Raw genomic sequence first — 19,169 nt, 5'->3', positions numbered from 1 at the left:
TGACGTAGATGACCATAGTAACTAATTAGATGACCATAGTAACTAACTAGATTACCATAGTAACTAACTAGATTACCATAGTAACTAACTAGATTACCATAGTAACTAACTAGATTACCATAGTAACTAGTATATCATCCATAAGCGCAGATTCCAACCATTGAAATACTTTGTATAGTTGAAGACTTACGATCATTAGAAAACGTGACTGCACATCATAATGGCAGCTACACTTTCCATCTTAAATATCTAAAAAAAAGTATTTGGGAATGTTTGACGGGCCAGATTTAAAAGCTCACCGGGCCTCATGTGGCCCCCGGGCCTTAATTTGCCCAAGTCTGGTCTAGAGGGGTTGGAAGAGTGTTGAAATATCAAATGAGCGACATTGAAGCAAAAATACAATAAACAAAAAAATCTGTGTGGAGCTGCAAAAAATTAAAAGCCTAATATAAGTGTTATAATGAAGGCAAGACATGAAGTGTCTGTATTAGCTATATTAGCCTTCTATCAAAATGATAGAAAGCTGACACCTTCGTTGACAGAAATGTTCAGTTCAGTGCAGTTTCAGTTTGTTTGGAACATTGTATACAATAGAATGTAATGCATCACACATTTCAAGCTGGTTCATTACAGCATGTCCAAAAAAGAGTAGGAAGAAGCAGAGCTTATTTGATCCTACTCCTTTTTATTCCATAATTATTTTATCTCATATCCTTGTTCTCTGTAACTAAACAGTGAATTGATAAATAAATAATAAATTAATAATATATCATAGAAAGTAAACAAATATTAAATACATAAATAATTTTTGTCTCAAAAGAAAAAAAAGGGTTCAAGATGTTCATCATAATTATTGTTCTGTGTACTTTGTGAACACTTGTAGTTCAAACAGTCTCTTAAAGTGAATCATATTGGCGCTTTGTTTGATTTCTTTGGTTAGTCAGTTCCATAATTCAATTCCACATACTGATATACTAAATGTTTTAAGTGTTGTACGAGCATACAAATGTTTTAATGTTTTAAATTTCAATATTTTGGATTCAATATAGGGTTTGTATGTTCTCTATATCCAACATTATGTATTATTCTAATTGCTTTTTTGTAACACCGTTAGTGAATGAAGCACACATTTGTAATTGTTTCCCCATATTTCTGCACAATACTCAGAGATGGTAACACTAGCGAGTAGTAAATATGAAGTGATTATTGGTCGAGAACATGTTTTTCTTTATACATTATTGACGTGTTTCTTGCTACTTTATGTTGTATATTGTGGCAGGGGGGCTTCACGGTGGCAGAGGGGTTAGTGCGTCTGCCTCACAATACGAAGGTCCTGCAGTCCTGGGTTCAAATCCAGGCTCGGGATCTTTCTGTGTGGAGTTTGCATGTTCTCCCCGTGAATGCGTGCGTTCCCTCCGGGTACTCCGGCTTCCTCCCACTTCCAAAGACATGCACCTGGGGATAGGTTGATTGGCAACACTAAATTGGCCCTAGTGTGTGAATGTGAGTGTGAATGTTGTCTGTCTATCTGTGTTGGCCCTGCGATGAGGTGGCGACTTGTCCAGGGTGTACCCCGCCTTCCGCCCGATTGTAGCTGAGATAGGCGCCAGCGCCCCCCGCGACCCCGAACGGGAATAAGCGGCAGAAAAATGGATGGATTGTGGCAGGGGGCGTGGTCCGCACGTTCCCTGCTGGCGGGGTGTGTGCAGAGATCGGTCATGAAGCAGCTGACAGGTGAGTGGATAATCTCAGCTGGAACGAGTTATCTAATCACCTGTTCCTTTATTAGCAGCGCGGGAGACCGTGATGGGGAAGGACGGACGACACGGAGAGGAGCGTGCTGAAAAGCCAGATCCAAAAAAGACTCTTTAAAAATACTGCAAGTACGGGCTGCAAAGCCTAATATGTGTATTGTGTAAAAAGATTAAAATTTGTAAACCGCCGTGTGAAGTGTGCGACAAGTCACTGATCCAGAAGACGCAAGTACGAGACCTGCTACATATATATCTACCTGAGATTTCCAGTTCATTTTATCATCTATTGTTACATCCAAAAATGTGTTTTCTTTTACCCTTTCAATATCTACTCCGTCTATTTGTATTTCTGTTTGACTTTCTCTTCTACTGTTACCGAATAGGATTATTTTAGTTTTACTGAGATTCAAAGATGATCTGTTTTTGTCAAACCATCTTTAATTTAATCATCATAATTTAACCATTTAATGTGTACATTTCTGTTATTTGTATTAGCTTGTGTGTTTTCTCCTGAACAAAACGCTTCATCTGTGAATAATACGAAGTTTAAGTCATTTTTAAATTTACAAATGTCGTTTATATAGAGATTGAACAACTTTGGTCCAAGTATTGATCCCTGAGTTACGCCACAAAGTATTTTCAGCTCTGGAGAAGTGTTTGCCTATCTTCACATATTGCTTCCTGTTGGGTAAATAGCTTCTAACCCGGTTAAAGGACAAAAATGTTGTGTAATATTTATACAATTAGTCAATATGATACTAAAAAGAAAACAACGGACAACTCACACTTTGTTTAACTGTATGTTTTATTATTGGTTTTGTTTTTATATGCAGTTGTTGGGAGTGTATAAAAAATAAGCTGATGCAAAAAATATTTCCTCTTAGCTGGTATAAAAAGCATATAAATTTGATATAAAAATAAATCTAGTTGTGATTTTTTTTAGTATTTATTTTAGCTTTTGCCTTAATTTACTGTTTCCATTTTTACTTCCTCATATACAGTCTTAGAAGTATGATCCATATAATAACCTAAATGCTGTTGTAACGAATTGCTGCAGAGGTGTTTGATCTTATTAAGTTTCCAGGCTCATGCATGAGGTCCACAATGTAGCAACATGGCTGTATAGAGTATTCATCACTGGAGGGATCTTCTTTGTAGAGGACTATTTCATTCCAAGCTCGATTGTTGTGCCCTCGAACCAAAGTACACTTCAAGCCAATGCAGTCAGCCAAGTACTGCATAAAAAGGACACTTGTGAAAGTCTGAATAGTCAGTAACAGGATGGAGTTTAAGGACTTACCTTGAAAAGAAGTGCCCTGTGACAGTAGAATCCCTTTCTGATCATGCCGATGGGGACCACGTTACACTGCAGTTGGAATTTAAGCAGGGAGATGTCTAGCAGCCATCCGAAACCGTGCATATCTTCCTTCTCAATTGCGCCACCCATGGCATCGCTAACACGCCTGATACAAAGACAAAGCAGAGCAACATTTATACGACGCACTGGAACCTCTAAAATCCATTTAATTTCAATCCAATCAAGTCCTTACTGCCATACAGTATAAAGAGAAGTTAACCACTTTTAGGGATGGACATCTTTCACATTTGAACCAATACAGTAGCAATTCCCGGTACCGGGGAATCGAAATCGGCACTCATCGTTACCAATTTTTGTAACTGGTGTACTTATAAATTAAACACCACCTGTTTGAGTGTACTTTGAATTACCAGATTTGGAGGTGTTGGAATTTGCAATGTGAAATTGCCGATGCAATACAGGATTTGGTAGCCGTCATTTGAAGCACTGTAAACTACATAAAGTAAAACCCAATTACGAGGTTAAAGTTTGCACAGTGATGCTGTCGCCTAGTGGCGTTTAATAGGTATTGCTGACATTATTCATATTTATTAGACACATCTTCAACTTTAATCAGTATGTATTGTTTAAGAAACTGATGGTCAACACAAGAAAAAAGTGAAAATAATCAATAATTGGTCAATATGCATTTGGCTCCATTCAGCATTTGCTTATTTTAAGTGTAAGCAGCCAGATCTATCCCTCATATGCTAATTGTCATTCTATGGTTCTAATCACATATAATGTGGTACAGTAATGAATTGTGTTGAGTTTAAGTTTATTTGGAACATGCAAGCATACGTCATGATACATCACAATTTCCAGTTTCTCTTTTCAACAGGTTCGAAAAGGAGTAGGAAGAAGCTGAGCTTATTTATTCCTACCTCTTTTCTTTTACATAACAGTTGCTAAAAAAAATTTGTTCACTTCCTGTTCTCAATGTAATCACAATATACTCCATAAGTAATCACAATACAAATAAATAAATAAATAATTGGTGAAGTTTTATTCCATATGATGGGATAAGTAAGATTATTTCGAGAATGAAAGAATGAATGGGTGAATAAATTCAGAATGTTTATCTTGGTTATTTTTGTACTTTGTAAACACTTCCAGTTTGAAGAGTTTCTTGAAGTGAATCATATTAGTACATTGTTTGATTGCTTTGCTTAATCCTTTCTACAATTTAATTCCACATACTGATATACTGAAGGTCTTAAGTGTTGGACGTGCGTACAAATGTTTTAAATTACATTTTTCTCTAAGATTATATTTCTCCTCTTTTGTTGAGAAGAATTTTTATATATTCTTGGGTAGCAGGTTATAGTTTGCTTTGTGTATAATTTTATTGGTAATGTAATGTGGTAAAATCACACACATGTGAGTTAATTTATGTAGATTTAGTTTTATTTTACATTTAGGACCATCAAATTTTAGTTTAGCTCCGAATTGCACTACTTTACTCTGCAGTATCTGAGTTGAACCTAGTAAATATTTACCATGCCAGGGCAGCATATTGCGCCACTTCATCATTCAAAAGCAAGATGGACTCTTTGACCTCTTTAACTAGAAGCTGCAACCCGACGTCATTTATCATTTTCCCATGAGGAGACTCAAACTGGACCTCATTTTTCGGTTGCGCTCCATCCTCACTGTTCCTATGTAAAAAAAAAAAAAAAAAAGAGCCTGAATTAACTTTGTCTATGTTTTCCTTATAAAACATGTAGAAGTCAGCATACATACTTAGTTGATGCGTTGACGGCAATTATGGGCAAGCTTTGGTTGACAGGCTCCATTGAAAGTTCTTCAAGAGTCAAAACTTTCTGGCTAAACCCGGACTGAAATACAGATAATGTAGTAAGGTTTTTAATTGATGCAAACAGAAAAAAAACAAAAATAATTCACACACCTTCCCAGCATCGTAGAACCCATCAGTGATCACATCAGTGGACGCCAAACAGTCCGTCAGACCAAATTTGAGAGACAAACTGGATTGAATGAGACTGTTCAAGGCAAACTCGCCGAACTTGCTCTTACTATTCTCCGACTGGTTGATTTCTTGAAGCATTCCCAGTGCTCTGAAACACACCGAAAGCATGCCACAGACGTATTAGGACACCTGAAATGGACGGAAATGTGTGGTAGTTGGAGCATCTCACCCAAATTTACACATTTCCACAGCCATGGGCTCATCCTTTGCACACACACTGATTGCCATACACGTGCAGCGCAGCACCTCCATGTGACTGGATCGCAGCAAAATGACCAGAGGCTCGAGACCATTAGCTTTCCATAGCTACAGTATGTTGAGAAAGACTTGGTAAGATTCCCCTTCAAAATGATAATACAAACATGTGCCGGAGACAAAGTGTACACATATAGCTTCTATCAAAAAAAACTAACTCAGCAATTGTGTTTTTGCTTAGTCTCTGGCTTTTTTTTTACCTCTAAAACCTCACAAAACTGATTCCTTTCCATGACTTGTCTGACAAAGGATGAGTAGTTTTTACTTTATTTTAGTTTTATTTAGTTTTATTACAGGATGTTTTGCTTTTGTTTCTTGACCGTCGCTCAACAGTTCCCTTTTCATTACCTTTTCATCAAAAGATGAGTCGTTCTACTTTATATCAGTTTTATTTAGTCTTAATATACAGTGTTTTGCTTATCTTTGGCTGTATTTCATAGACAATTCCAGCAATCTCTCTTAAATATTACTAGGTGACACTTAAAAGTTCCAATTTCCAATATGCGTCTGCAAGTAATGAGTAGTTCTGTCTTTATCTAAGTTTTATTCAGTCTTGTCTGTCTTGTTTAAGCGGTAGGAAATGGATGGATGGATGGTTTGATTTAGTTTTATTATACAGTGTTTTGCTTATTATTTTGCATTTTCACAGATGACTCCAGCGATAACTTCTACAACACCAGCAAGTAACACTCGACAGTTCCTTTTCCATTTATGTGTCTGTCAAAGAATGCGTAGTTTTGCGTTGTCCATCCATTCATCCATTTTCTACCGCTTGTCCCTTTTGGGGTCACGGGGGGTCGCTGAAGCCTACCTCAGCTGCATTCGGGCGGTAGGCGGGGTACACTCTGGACAAGTCACCACCTCATCACAAGGCCAACACAGATAGACAGAAAACATTCACACTCACATTGACACACTAGGGCCAATTTAGTGTTGCCAATCAACCTAACCCCAGATGCATGTCTTTGGAGTTTTGCGTTTTATTAGTTTTATTTAGTCTTATTTTACAGTGCATTGCTTATTATTTAGCTTTTTATACAATTCCACCTATACCATTTACACACCGCATGGTGACAAACAACAGATCCCTTTTTTTCACCTCTCTGTCAAAGGATGAGTAGTTTTACTTTGCTTTAGTTTGATCTACTCTTATTATAGTGTTTTCTTTGTCTTTGTTAACAGTATATTCTAACACTACTGCTAAAACATCACCCAGTAACACCGAACAGTTCCCTTTCTTTTACCTGTCTGTCAAAGGATGAGTCGTTTTACTTTTAGTTTTATTTAGTCTCATCATAAAGTGGTAAATTACCTCTGTATTTATGACTTCATAGGTTGCATTGTACACGGAAGCCAAAGTTAGTTGAGCCACACACACACACACACACTAACCTGTGCCCTGGCCTCAGCGCTGAACGCCAGCTCACAGATACACAAGGTAGCATTGATGAGGACTTGTGCGTCTGTTGATTTTAAAGGCTTCACCAGCGCTGGCATGGCACCGTGTGACAACACGTCGCATCGAATGGCCTCCTGTCCTGCTATCCTGCAAAGTATGGCTGCAGCATTGGCTACCGTTCTGGGACAGGTGTCACCGAGTCGCCGTATAAGGCGCCTAAGTCCTCTTGCCTCATAGATTGCCCTGTAGATGACAGACAATTTGTTTGTTAAAGTCCGGCAGAAAAAAAGTAGATTTTTATTTTGTGTAAATCTTACACAGTGTTGAGTTTGTTTCCAGAAGTGAGGTTGGCAAGGGCCTGCACTGCTTCCCCTCTCAATGCCAAATTGTGACTGCTTAGGAAGCGTATCAGAACAGGTAAAAGACCTGAATCACACAAAAACACACTTAAATCCCGTACAGTTCTGGTTTATGTTATCAGTGTTGAACATGAGATGACACTTTTTTTTTTTAAATGGTGTGTGACAGGGAGAAATCCTCTGACTTGGTTAGTGAATGACCCGTTTCAATAGCATTTTACGAGAGAAAAAGTATAATGTCTTATATTCGGGTCACTCACCAATCCTTGTAGTACAGACCTGGGCTAATTAAGGCCCAGGGGCCACATGCAGCCCCGTTAAGCTTTTCAATCTGGCCCGCCGGACATTCCCAAATATTGTTTTTAAATCTTTAAGATGGAAAGCGTAGCTGCCATTATGATGAAGTGAGGGGAAGTGAAGTGAATTATATTTATATAGCACTTTTCTCTAGTGACTCAATGCGCTTTACATAGTGAAACCCAATATCTAAGTTACATTTTTCAAACCAGTGTGGGTGGCACTGGGAGCAGGTAGGTAAAGTGTCTTGCCCAAGGACACAACGACAGTGACTAGGTTGGCAGAAGTGGGGATCGAACCTGAAACCCTGAAGTTGCTGGCACGGCCGCTCTGCCAACTGAGCTATACTGTGCAGTGATGTTTTCTAATGACCGTAAGTCTTCAACTATACAAAGTATTTCAATGCTTGGAATCTGTGCTTATGGATGATATACTAGTTACTATGGTGATCTAATTAGTTACTATGGTCATCTACGTCACAGCTGCTCAGACGAGGCACCAAGCAGTGTGGGCTGTGGGCGGGAAGCATTTCCACAAATGCGCAAGGAGCATTTTACAACAAAGTTCTAAAGCTTAGTGATATATCAGATATAACAGATTTTAGGTGGGTTTACTTTGTACCCTTCGTTAATATTTCACTGTTTGTTGAATTGTTGTTGCGTTTCACTTGATTGTAAAATATGTCAATCAAAAGGGGGTGTGACATTCATATTTTGTCAATATTCAGTGTTTTATCGTCCATAGAAAAATTTAAAATTCCATTACGTTTTTTAAGGTGGTCTGCCATATCGTTTTTAGCATTCAATCAGACATTATTGTGAAGTTTTGTATTAGTGTCCCTAAAAATAGGTATACCGGCACCCAGACACATTTTTGTCTCTAAATGTGGCCCCCGATTCAAAATAATTGCCCAGGCCTGGTGTAGTATGTCACTATCTCCTCATTTTTTTTGTGTGTTCCTGTTTCCCCTGTGGGTGGTTCTCCCGGCTTTTGTACATACGGCCAACAGGGGGACCATTGCACCTCCACATTGTATTCGATTATTACTGGTGGTGGTTAGGCTGGTGACAGTGGTGCAGGCAGCAGGCCAATTTTTGTGTCGTTGCTGTCATCATTAGGGATGGGTACCGAATTTTTTTAATTTTATAGGCAGCAACCGTACTCTGACAGTACTACTGGATATCGATTCACATAAAATGAAACGCTGCCATGTGTCTGTACTTTTGTTGCACGTGACGTTACATTTAGTTACAGACTCGGCCGGCTCAAACACTTGGCAGGCAAACAAGCAGTGAAGTAGCACTAAGAGTCGACTCGGTAATTTTCCATCCCAACAAAGCAAATATACCCAATAGAAAAAAGTTAAACATACAGTACAGGCCAAAAGTTTGGACACACCTTCTCGTTGAATGTCTTTTCTTTATTTTAATGACTATTTACATTGTATATTGTCACCAAAGGCATCAAAACTGTGACTGAACACGTGGAGTTATGTACTTAACAAAAAAAAGGTGAAATAACTGAAAACTTTTATATTCGAGTTCCTTCCAAATAGCCACCGTTTGATTACTTTTTCGCACACTATTGGCATTCTCTCGATGAGTGGTAGTCACCTAAAATGGTTTTTACTTCACTGATGTGCTTGAAGCTCTTCGAGAGAATGCCAAGAGCGTGCAAAGCAGTAATCAGAGAAAAGGGTGGCTATTTTGAAGGAACATGTTTTCAGTTATTTTACCTTTTTTGTTAAGTACATAGCTCCACATGTGTTCATTCATAATTGTGATGTCTTAAGTGACCATTTACAATGTAAATAGTAATGAAAATAAAGAAAACATTAAATGAGGAAAAGGTGTGTCCAAACTTTTGGCCTGTACTGTACATAAAGGCTCCACTTTTCAAAACTTACATTGGATTGGCCATAGATATGCTACTGATTAGCATTAGCGATTTTACATGGTAATTTGAACCCCTCCAAATTTGGTTACATAAACTGCAACTGCGATGCATGTTACACTCAAACAGCCGGTGTGTAATAAGTACAAAACTTACAGTATTTTTTAAAGGCGCATAAAAAGACTAAATTCAGCTTAATGACAAAGATTACTCCCTGACTATTTAATCTACAGTAGTCTATATAGTACTGCCATCTGACATCCAGGAATAACAACTGCATGCGAAGTTTACTATACAATACTTGTAAATCAGCATCTGAAAGGTAAGAAATTAATATACAACAACTGAACAGCAGTTATCATAATAACTTTTAAATGTTAAATACAAAAATGTTACATTATTAAACAAATTAATACTTGTTAATACATGAACACAGACAGAAGTACCAAAAATTGGTACTGTCGAGTACCTGAGTCTTTTTCCAGGTATCAGCTTTTGGAATAGAATACATCTTTGGATTAGAATAGGTACCGTATCAATTTAAAAGTGAAAAGTTCCCATCCTTAGTCATCATAGGACACTTGTTATTTTGTTTCTTCCAGTTGTTAAACCTCTCTATTCCATTTTCTCCGTCCGTCTATCTCAACTCCACCGGTAGAGACAAAAGACTTCCCGAGTGGTAGTTTTTCCTTCAAATGTTTGGCAGTTGTTGGTGTACAGTATGACTTTACTTCTAGACTAGTGTGTACAGTTCCTTGACTTGTGCCCAGTTCACTTCCATTGTGAACTGGGGTTATGTAAATAACATTGACTTGAATTCGGTACCTAATTCCCTGAAGTGTTCTTTGCTGGTCAGGAAGGAGCTCATGGCGGCCACAGCTTGACAAGCCAATATTTTCAAACCATCGTTGCCCACTGTCAGAAGATCCAGCAGAATCTCCTCAGCCTTCAGCTCATGAAGAACTTTGTGAGATTCCGCTGCACACAAGTAGAACATATAACACTAGCCTTACTTGGATGCCAATGTTTAGTTCTATGCTTACGAATCTGAGCAGCCCTGGAGACACATTCAACGGCAGTGGACTGGATTTCATGACTCATGCATTTAACAGGACCGGACTCCGCGTCAGGCAATTTAGGGGGAAGAACAAGCGTCATCAGCAGGGGGAGTCCTCCTGCATTCTGGACTAGCTGGAAAATGTCACTATCACTTATGCAGTTAGCAATAATCTGCAAGGCGTCAACATGGAGGTCCTGCAAGGTCTGTTAGTGATGTAAACAATCGTAATCAACAAAGTAGCAGCACAAGGAAAAGATTCACAAAATACCAACCTCGTTTTTGAGGACCTCAACAAGCTTTTCGGGCCCTTGCTCTTTTCTCAGAACACCGTGTGAGTCTTTATCAGTGGTGACTTTTTTTAATGTCTTTACAGCCAGCTGCTGAATGACAACATACTGCGAATTAAGCAGCTCTAGAAGTAAAGAGACCCCGCCCAGCTCTCGTACTGCAGACCAAAATTGGCTGTTCTTTATTGACAGAGCAGAGCAGAAACAACGAGAAGACATTCAAAATGTTATAACATTTTACCAACAGTTATATATATTTCCACTATAGAGATATTTGGAGTAAGCAGGCCAGGAAATTGTATGGAAAAAATTGGATTTCATGTCAGGGATGCCAAAATACCTATAATACATAAGGAGCCAACCAATTGTGATCATTTCCCTTCATTCGGAACACTCGGCACAAATATGGGTATTTATCTTATTGTGACATTTGGACTTTATTTGATGTGTAACTTTACTGGGCTTAAATTTCAATATTTATTTTTTTGGCATTTTTTAAAAGATTGACATTTCCCTTTATTTGGGAGACTACATACACTCAAATGTGGGCATTTTATTATGTAATATCAGTTGATGTGACCTTGCTGAACTCATGCTTTAATATTCATTTTATTGGGACAATTTGAGAAAATGTAACATTTCCCAGCCGAAGACTGTGACGTTATACCACTATCATAATTGACTCCAGTCAAGACCCATTTCTCTTGGTGCTTGCTTGTCTTGCCAGATACAGTGATAGGGGTTGTGTTGAGTCTATTTCAGTGAAGAGTAAATCTAATTTGCAATACAAGCCATACACTGACTACTTTAAAATTGGATTTCATGTCAGGGATGCCTGTGGCTTGTGGAAATTTTGTTTTTTGTCTAAAAGTATTATATTTGCCCTATCAGGACATTTGGAGCCAATTTACACTTCTCCCTGACCTCAATAATACCCTTACATAGTTTAAGTTGTGACGTGCCTTTACTCGGATAAACTTTTGATACTTCCCTTACTAAGATATTTGGAGCCAATTTTGACATTTCACTTCATTTGGTACAATGTGCTTAAATTATACCATCCATCCATCCATCCATCCATCCATCCATCCATCATCTTCCGCTTATCCGAGGTCGGGTCGCGGGGGCAGCAGCCTAAGCAGGGAAGCCCAGACTTCCCTATCTCCAGCCACTTCGTCTAGCTCTTCCCGGGGGATCCCGAGGCGTTCCCAGGCCAGCCGGGAGACATAGTCTTCCCAACGTGTCCTGGGTCTTCCCCGTGGCCTCCTACCAACTGGACGTGCCCTAAACACATCCCTAGGGAGGCGTTCGGGTGGCATCCTGACCAGATGCCCGAACCACCTCATCTGGCTCCTCTCGATGTGAAGGAGCAGCGGCTTTACTTTGAGTTCCTCCCGGATGGCAGAGCTTCTCACCCTATCTCTAAGGGAGAGCCCCGCCACCCGGCGGAGGAAACTCATTTCGGCTGCTTGTACCCGTGATCTTATCCTTTCGGTCATGACCAAAAGCTCATGACCATAGGTGAGGATGGGAACGTAGATCAACCGGTAAATTGAGAGCTTTGCCTTCCGGATCAGCTCCTTCTTCACCACAACGGATCGATACAACGTCCGCATTACTGAAGACGCCGCACCGATCCGCCTGTCGATCTCACGGTCCACTCTTCCCCCACTCGTGAACAAGACTCCTAGGTACTTGAACTCCTCCACTTGGGGTAGGGTCTCCTCCCCAACCAGGAGATGGCACTCCACCCTTTTCCGGGTGAGAACCATGGACTCGGACTTGGAGGTGCTGATTCTCATTCCGGTCGCTTCACACTCGGCTGCGAACCGATCCAGTGAGAGCTGAAGATCCCGGTCAGATGAAGCCATCAGGACCACATCATCTGCAAAAAGCAGAGACCTAATCCCGTGGCCACCAAACCGGATCCCCTCAACGCCTTGGCTGCGCCTAGAAATTCTGTCCATAAAAGTTATGAACAGAATCGGTGACAAAGGACAGCCTTGGCGGAGTCCAACCCTCACTGGAAACGTGTCCGACTTACTGCCAGCAATGCGGATTAAGCTCTGACACTGATCATACAGGGAGCGGACTGCCACAATAAGACAGTCCGGTACCCCATACTCTCTGAGCACTCCCCACAGGACTTCCCGAGGGACACGGTCGAATGCCTTCTCCAAGTCCACAAAGCACATGTAGACTGGTTGGGCAAACTCCCATGCACCCTCAAAAACCCTGCCGAGAGTATAGAGCTGGTCCACAGTTCCACGACCAGGACGAAAACCACACTGTTCCTCCTGAATCCGAGGTTCGACTATCCAGCGAAGCCTCCTCTCCAGTACACCTGAATAAACCTTACCGGGAAGGCTGAGTGTTATCCCATGATAGTTGGAACACACCCTCCGGTCCCCCTTCTTAAAGAGAGGGACCACCACCCCGGTCTGCCAATCCAGAGGTACCTCCCCCGATATCCACGCGATGCTGCAGAGTCTTGTCAACCAAGACAGCCCCACAGCATCCAGAGCCTTAAGGAACTCCGGGCGGGTCTCATCCACCCCCGGGGCCTTGCCGCCGAGGAGCTTTTTAACTACCTCAGCGACCTCAGCCCCAGAAATAGGAGAGTCCACTACAGATTCCCCAGGCACCGCTTCCTCAAAGGAAGACGTGTTGGTGGGATTGAGGAGGTCTTCGAAGTATTCCCTCCACTTATCCACAACATCCGCAGTCGAAGTCAGCAGAACACCATCCGCACCATACACGGTGTTGATAGTGCACTGCTTCCCCTTCCTAAGGCGGCGTATGGTGGTCCAGAATCGCTTCGAAGCCGTCCGGAAGTCGTTTTCCATGGCTTCCCCGAACTCTTCCCATGTCCGAGTTTTTGCCTCCGCGACCGCTAAAGCTGCACACCGCTTGGCCCGTCGGTACCCGTCCACTGCCTCCGGAGTCCTATGAGCCAAAAGAACCCGATAGGACTCCTTCTTCAGCTTGACGGCATCCCTCACTGCTGGTGTCTACCAACGGGTTCTGGGATTACCGCCACGACAGGCACCAACAACCTTGCGGCCACAGCTCCAATCAGCCGCCTCGACAATAGAGGTTCGGAACATGGTCCACTCGGACTCAATGTCCCGCACCTCCCTCGTGACATGTTCAAAGTTCTCCCGGAGGTGTGAATTGAAACTCTCTCTGACAGGAGACTCTGCCAGACGTTCCCAGCAGACCCTCACAATGCGTTTGGGCCTGCCAGGTCTGTCCGGCATCCTCCCCCACCATCGCAGCCAACTCACCACCAGGTGGTGATCGGTAGAAAGCTCCGCCCCTCTCTTCACCCGAGTGTCCAAAACATAAGGCCGCAAATCCGATGACACAACTACAAAGTCGATCACGGAACTGCGGCCTAGGGTGTCCTGGTGCCAAGTGCACATATGGACACCCTTGTGTTTGAACATGGTGTTCGTTATGGACAATCCGTGACGAGCACAAATGTCCAATAACAAAACACCACTCGGGTTTAGATCCGGGCGACCATTCTTCCCAATCACGCCTCTCCAGGTTTCACTGTCGTTGCCAACATGAGCGTTGAAGTCCCCCAGTAGGACAAGGGAATCACCCGGGGGAGCACTTTCCAGTACTCCCTCGAGCGTTCCCAAAAAGGGTGGGTATTCTGAACTGCTGTTTGGTGCGTAAGCACAAACAACAGTCAGGACCCGTCCCCCCACCCGAAGGCGAAGAGAAGCTACCCTCTCGTCCACTAGGTTGAACTCAAACGTGCAGGCTTTGAGCCGGGGGGCAACGAGAATTTCCACCCCAGCCAGAGTGGAAGAGGGTCCAGTCCCTCTCGAGAGAACTGGTTCCAGAGCCCTTGCTGTGCGTCGAGGTGAGTCCGACTATATCCAGCCGGAACTTCTCTACCTCGCGGACTAGCTCAGGCTCCTTACCCCCCAGTGAGATGACGTTCCACGTCCCAAGAGCTAGCTTCTGTAGCCGAGGATCGGACCGCCAAGTGCCCTGCCTTCGGCTTCCGCCCAGCTCACAATGCACCCGACCTCTATGGCCCCTCCTATGAGTGGTGAGCCCATTGGAGGGATGACCCACGTTGCCTCTTCGGGCTGTGCCCGGCCGGGCCCCATGGGGACAGGCCCGGCCACCAGGCGCTCGCCATCGTGCCCCAACTCCGGGCCTGGCTCCAGAGCGGAGCCCCGGTGACCCGCGTCCGGGCGAGGGAAATCTGAGTTCATTTTGTTGTAATTCCATAGAAGTCTTTGAGCTGCTCTTTGTCTGATCACTCGGCTAGGACCTGTTTGTCTTGGGAGACCCTACCAGGGGGCATGAAAGCCCCCAGACAACATAGCTCCTAGGATCATGGGGACACACAAACTCCTCTACCACGGTAAGGTAGCAGCTCAGAGAGGATGTCCTAATTGTCCTAATTATACCATTAGGACATTTGGCTACAATTTGGCATGTTTTGGTGTGTCTCTTGTTGGGACATTTAGAGTCAATTTCGACAGTTCTCTTAGCAGTAGATGTAGAGCTATCCCCATTTTGACATTTCCTTTTATTTGGAACGCTGTACTCAAATGTGTTAATTTCTCTTGGTTTGACATTTCCTTTGTGACTGAAATGGGCTCAAATGTTGATATTTTTGTAATTGGGACATTTTGAGCCAATTTTGACATTTTTCTTCATTTGGGACACATTGCTTAAATTTTGTCATTGACACATATACAGACAGTACATTTGACAAATAATTTTATGGACTCAAGCTTTGGTATTTCTCTTATTGGGACATTTGGAGTAAATTCAGACATTTCCCCCATCAATACATATGGAGCAAACAAATATTAACACGTACCTTTCTTTGGGATACTGAATTTGAATTTGGTAATTTTGTCTTATTGGGACATATGGATCTTATTGCATATGGGAGTTCACTGGGCTCAAATTTTGATATTTCTCTTATTGGGACATTTCAAGACAATTTTGATATTTTCTTTTGTATGGAACAACATTGAAATGTGCCATTGGGACAATTACCTTCAATTATACATGACTTCAGCGGACTCATATTTTGGTATTTCTTGTATTGTGACATTTGGAGTCAATTTAGATATTTCCATAAGGAGCCAACCAATTGTGATCATTTCCCTTCATTCGGAACACTCGGCTCAAATATGGGTATTTATCTTATTGTGACATTAGGACTTTATTTGATGTGTAACTTTACTGTGCTTAAATTTCAATATTTATTTTATTGGCATTTTTTAAAATATTGACATTTCCCTTTATTTGGGAGACTACACTCAAATGTGGGCATTTTATTATGTAATATCAGTTGATGTGACTTTGCTGAACTCACAATATTTATTTTATTGAGACAATTTAAGAAAATGTAACATTTCCCAGCCGAAGACTGTGACGTTATTCCGCTATCATAGTCGACTCTAGTCAAGACCCATTTCTCTTGGTACTTACTTGTCTTGCCAGATATAGTGATAGGGGTTGTGTTGAGTCTATTTCAGTGAAGAGTAAATCTAATTTGCAATACGAGCCATACACTGACTACTTTAAACTGAATCCCAGTTTGATTTCCACAGTATAATAGTAACTTTGCAGACTCACTTGCACCAGGTTGTAGATGGTCTCAAGAGAGTTCTTCTGAACATCTGGTTCGGAACTGGAGAGGAGCTTGATTAATGGCGGCAGACCTTTGTTTTCAACTATCTGGACCTTGAAGGTGGGATCCACGGACAGAAAGGACAGGCACAGTGTCCCGTACTCTTTGATAACTGCATCTTATGGAATTGGAGAGGGTAGAGTCCAATCAGTAAAATACAGGAGATTATAGAAGGTATGTCGAGAAAACTCACCATCAAGTAGTTTAATAATTGGTGGGACGACGGCCATTTTTTGCAGGGCCTTGACAACAGTGCCTTTGGGGGGGAGGGATACAATTTAACTCGACTCAAATCTACTAAACAAGTGTGTATTTGTGTGGTTTACATACTGTCTGTGACCATTCTGCTTAAAACCATGAATGCATTGCGTCTGACCAACTCGTTGCTGTGACTGATGAGCTGACTGAGAGGCTCCAGTACACCAAGCTTCATTAAATACACCTTCATATCATCTACCCCCAGCAGGGGGAGACAAAACACATGTATCAAAAACAACAGTGTCTTGTCTGCATGAGTGTGACAAATGATCATTCCGGGCACCTTTCTCTGCAAAACCGTAGATTGCTTCACATGCAATACCCACAACGTTGTCTTCAGGTGAGCTCAGCAGAAGAACTAAGGTCGTTTTTGTTTTGACAGTGATGTGCAGTGGCTCAAACTGGAAAGACACACAACTTGCGGAAGGCACACAGACAAAAAGTGCACACACAAGTGTCTTACCGCCTCCCTGCACGGAGTTTCACACTTGGACTTTCTTTCTTTCTTATCTTTCTTGTCCATTGTGCAGCCTGCGAGTGTCGTCGTTGCACAGCACACTTCATGAATAAGTTGGCAGCCTGAACGTGTGCAATATTAATTACATTTAGGGTCATTGTATTGTATTTATTAGCGAATAGCACCGTTCAACGTCTAAGGAGGATTTTAAAAAATCTCAAAAGTTTTCTGTAATGAGCCACACGTTAATAAAGTTAAGGTGACGTCGTCGCCAAACTGATCGCTTTTTTGCACGGTCAGCTTCCTTGGTGACAAAAATACGAGACGTAGTTGCACGGTGACGACACTGTTTAACCTCAATTTAACTTTAGACGACCTCTTCTCATCAATAACACATGCAAAATTATGGGACGACAAAAAAAGAGACGAGAATACACCAATACCTTATAATGAGCTCCAAATCGAGTTTCATTGTACTGAATAGTTAACATTGGTTACCCCGAGCAACCGGCGCCAGTATAGGGACCTTCTACAAAGTGCAGGACCTGAAATACGTGCAATAAATTTTCTTGGAGCTCTTTCTCAGTTTTAAGTAGAGTAAAATCATTTACTTGTTTCACTTTAACTTGAGATTAAGTCTTATTCAACATATTACATTTAATTTGTGCCTCAAACTGACGTGTACAAAGTGCATATGTTTCTAAGGCACCTCCCCCATAGAACAGCAGTTTTGTATTTGGCAATTTTGACATTTATCATAAGATGGGTCCCTGGTTCAATCCCCATTCGTCACGTCCGTTGTGTCCTGAGCAAGACATTTCACCCTTGCTCCTGATGGGTGCTGGTTAGCACCTTGCATGGCAGCTCCAGCCATCAGTGTGTGAGTGTGTGTGTGAATGGGTAAATGTGGAAGTAGTGTCAAAGCGATTCGAGTACCTTGAAGGTAGAAAAGCGCTATACAAGTAGAACCCATTTATTATCTTTTATTTTGACGTTTCACTTGTCGCTTATTATTGACTTATCACTTATCATCACTTATAGGTGTATGTTCGAATGGCTCCCATTTTGACATTTTACTCAACAAGCTCCAACTTTGACTATGCCTGGCTGTGGAACTTTTGGGTTTAATTTTAACATTTTCTTTAGAACATTAGAGACACATACAATGCAACGTTCTTCTATCAGACAATGTATTGTCGGTACAATAGATGGAAGGATGGATGGATGTTCCGAATGTATATTGTCTGACTAAAAGAAATTTGAAAAGTATACAAACAAGAAAACAATTAAAGTTTTTGTATTCAACACACATGTTATCTATCACCAAGTTTGTTTTAAATTTAGAAATTTTCCTCTATTTCAAATTTTGGCATTCTCTTATTCACAAATTTCCCTTGGCAGGTCTTTTATTTTAAAATGTTCCTCATTGGGACATTGGGCTAAAATTTGGACATTCCCCTCCATTTGAATCATATTGATGTAAATGTGTTATTTTGGCTCTAATTTTAATTTCCCTTCATTAGGCTATTACTGTAATACATGTGTGTGTGTGCGCGTGCGTGCATGTGTGTATTTATATATATATATATATATATATATATATATATATATATATATATATATATATATATATATATATATATATATATATATATACACATATTAGGGCTGTGAATCTTTGGGTGCCCCACGATTCGATTCAATATCGATTCTTGGGGTCACGATTCGATAATATAGATTTTTTTCGATTGGATTCGATTCTCGATTCAAAAACAATATTTTTCCGATTCAAAATTATTCTGTATTCATTCAATACATAGGATTTCAGCAGGATCTACCCCAGTCTGCTGACATGCTAGCAGAGTAGTAGATTTTTTTTTTAAAGCTTTTATAATTGTAAAGGCCAATGTTTTATCAACTGATTGCAATAATATAAATTTATTTTAACTATTAAACGAACCAAAAATATGACTTATTTTATCTTTGTGAAAACATTGGACAGTGTGTTGTCAAGCTTATGAGATGCGATGCAAGTGTAAGCCACTGTGACACTTGTTCTTTTTTATTATTTTTATAAATGTCTAATGATAATGTCAGTGAGGGATTTTTAATCACTGCTATGCTGA

General features: G+C 41.1%; 1 protein-coding gene across 1 annotated transcript; it reads right to left on the bottom strand.

Annotated features, from left to right (window-relative positions):
- Positions 1 to 2,589: 2,589 nt before the first annotated feature.
- Positions 2,590 to 17,246, bottom strand: LOC133569848 (armadillo repeat-containing protein 3-like). The gene is made up of 16 exons (XM_061922466.1): positions 17,050 to 17,246; positions 16,870 to 16,987; positions 16,659 to 16,781; positions 16,522 to 16,584; positions 16,274 to 16,446; positions 10,637 to 10,831; positions 10,348 to 10,567; positions 10,130 to 10,282; positions 7,073 to 7,181; positions 6,749 to 6,998; positions 5,271 to 5,407; positions 5,021 to 5,189; positions 4,855 to 4,949; positions 4,611 to 4,769; positions 3,055 to 3,217; positions 2,590 to 2,989 (listed from the first exon to the last, which is right to left on the bottom strand). The coding sequence occupies exons 1-16, from the start codon at positions 17,107 to 17,109 to the stop codon at positions 2,783 to 2,785; spliced, it is 2,394 nt and encodes a 797-aa protein (XP_061778450.1). The 5' UTR covers positions 17,110 to 17,246; the 3' UTR covers positions 2,590 to 2,782.
- Between the last annotated feature and the right edge of the window lie 1,923 nt (positions 17,247 to 19,169).

This window comes from Nerophis ophidion, linkage group LG15 (genome assembly GCF_033978795.1).
Source record: "Nerophis ophidion isolate RoL-2023_Sa linkage group LG15, RoL_Noph_v1.0, whole genome shotgun sequence".
NCBI lineage: Eukaryota > Metazoa > Chordata > Actinopteri > Syngnathiformes > Syngnathidae > Nerophis > Nerophis ophidion.
Note: the sequence above shows the minus strand (reverse complement) of the source record. Positions and strands in the feature narration are given on the sequence as shown.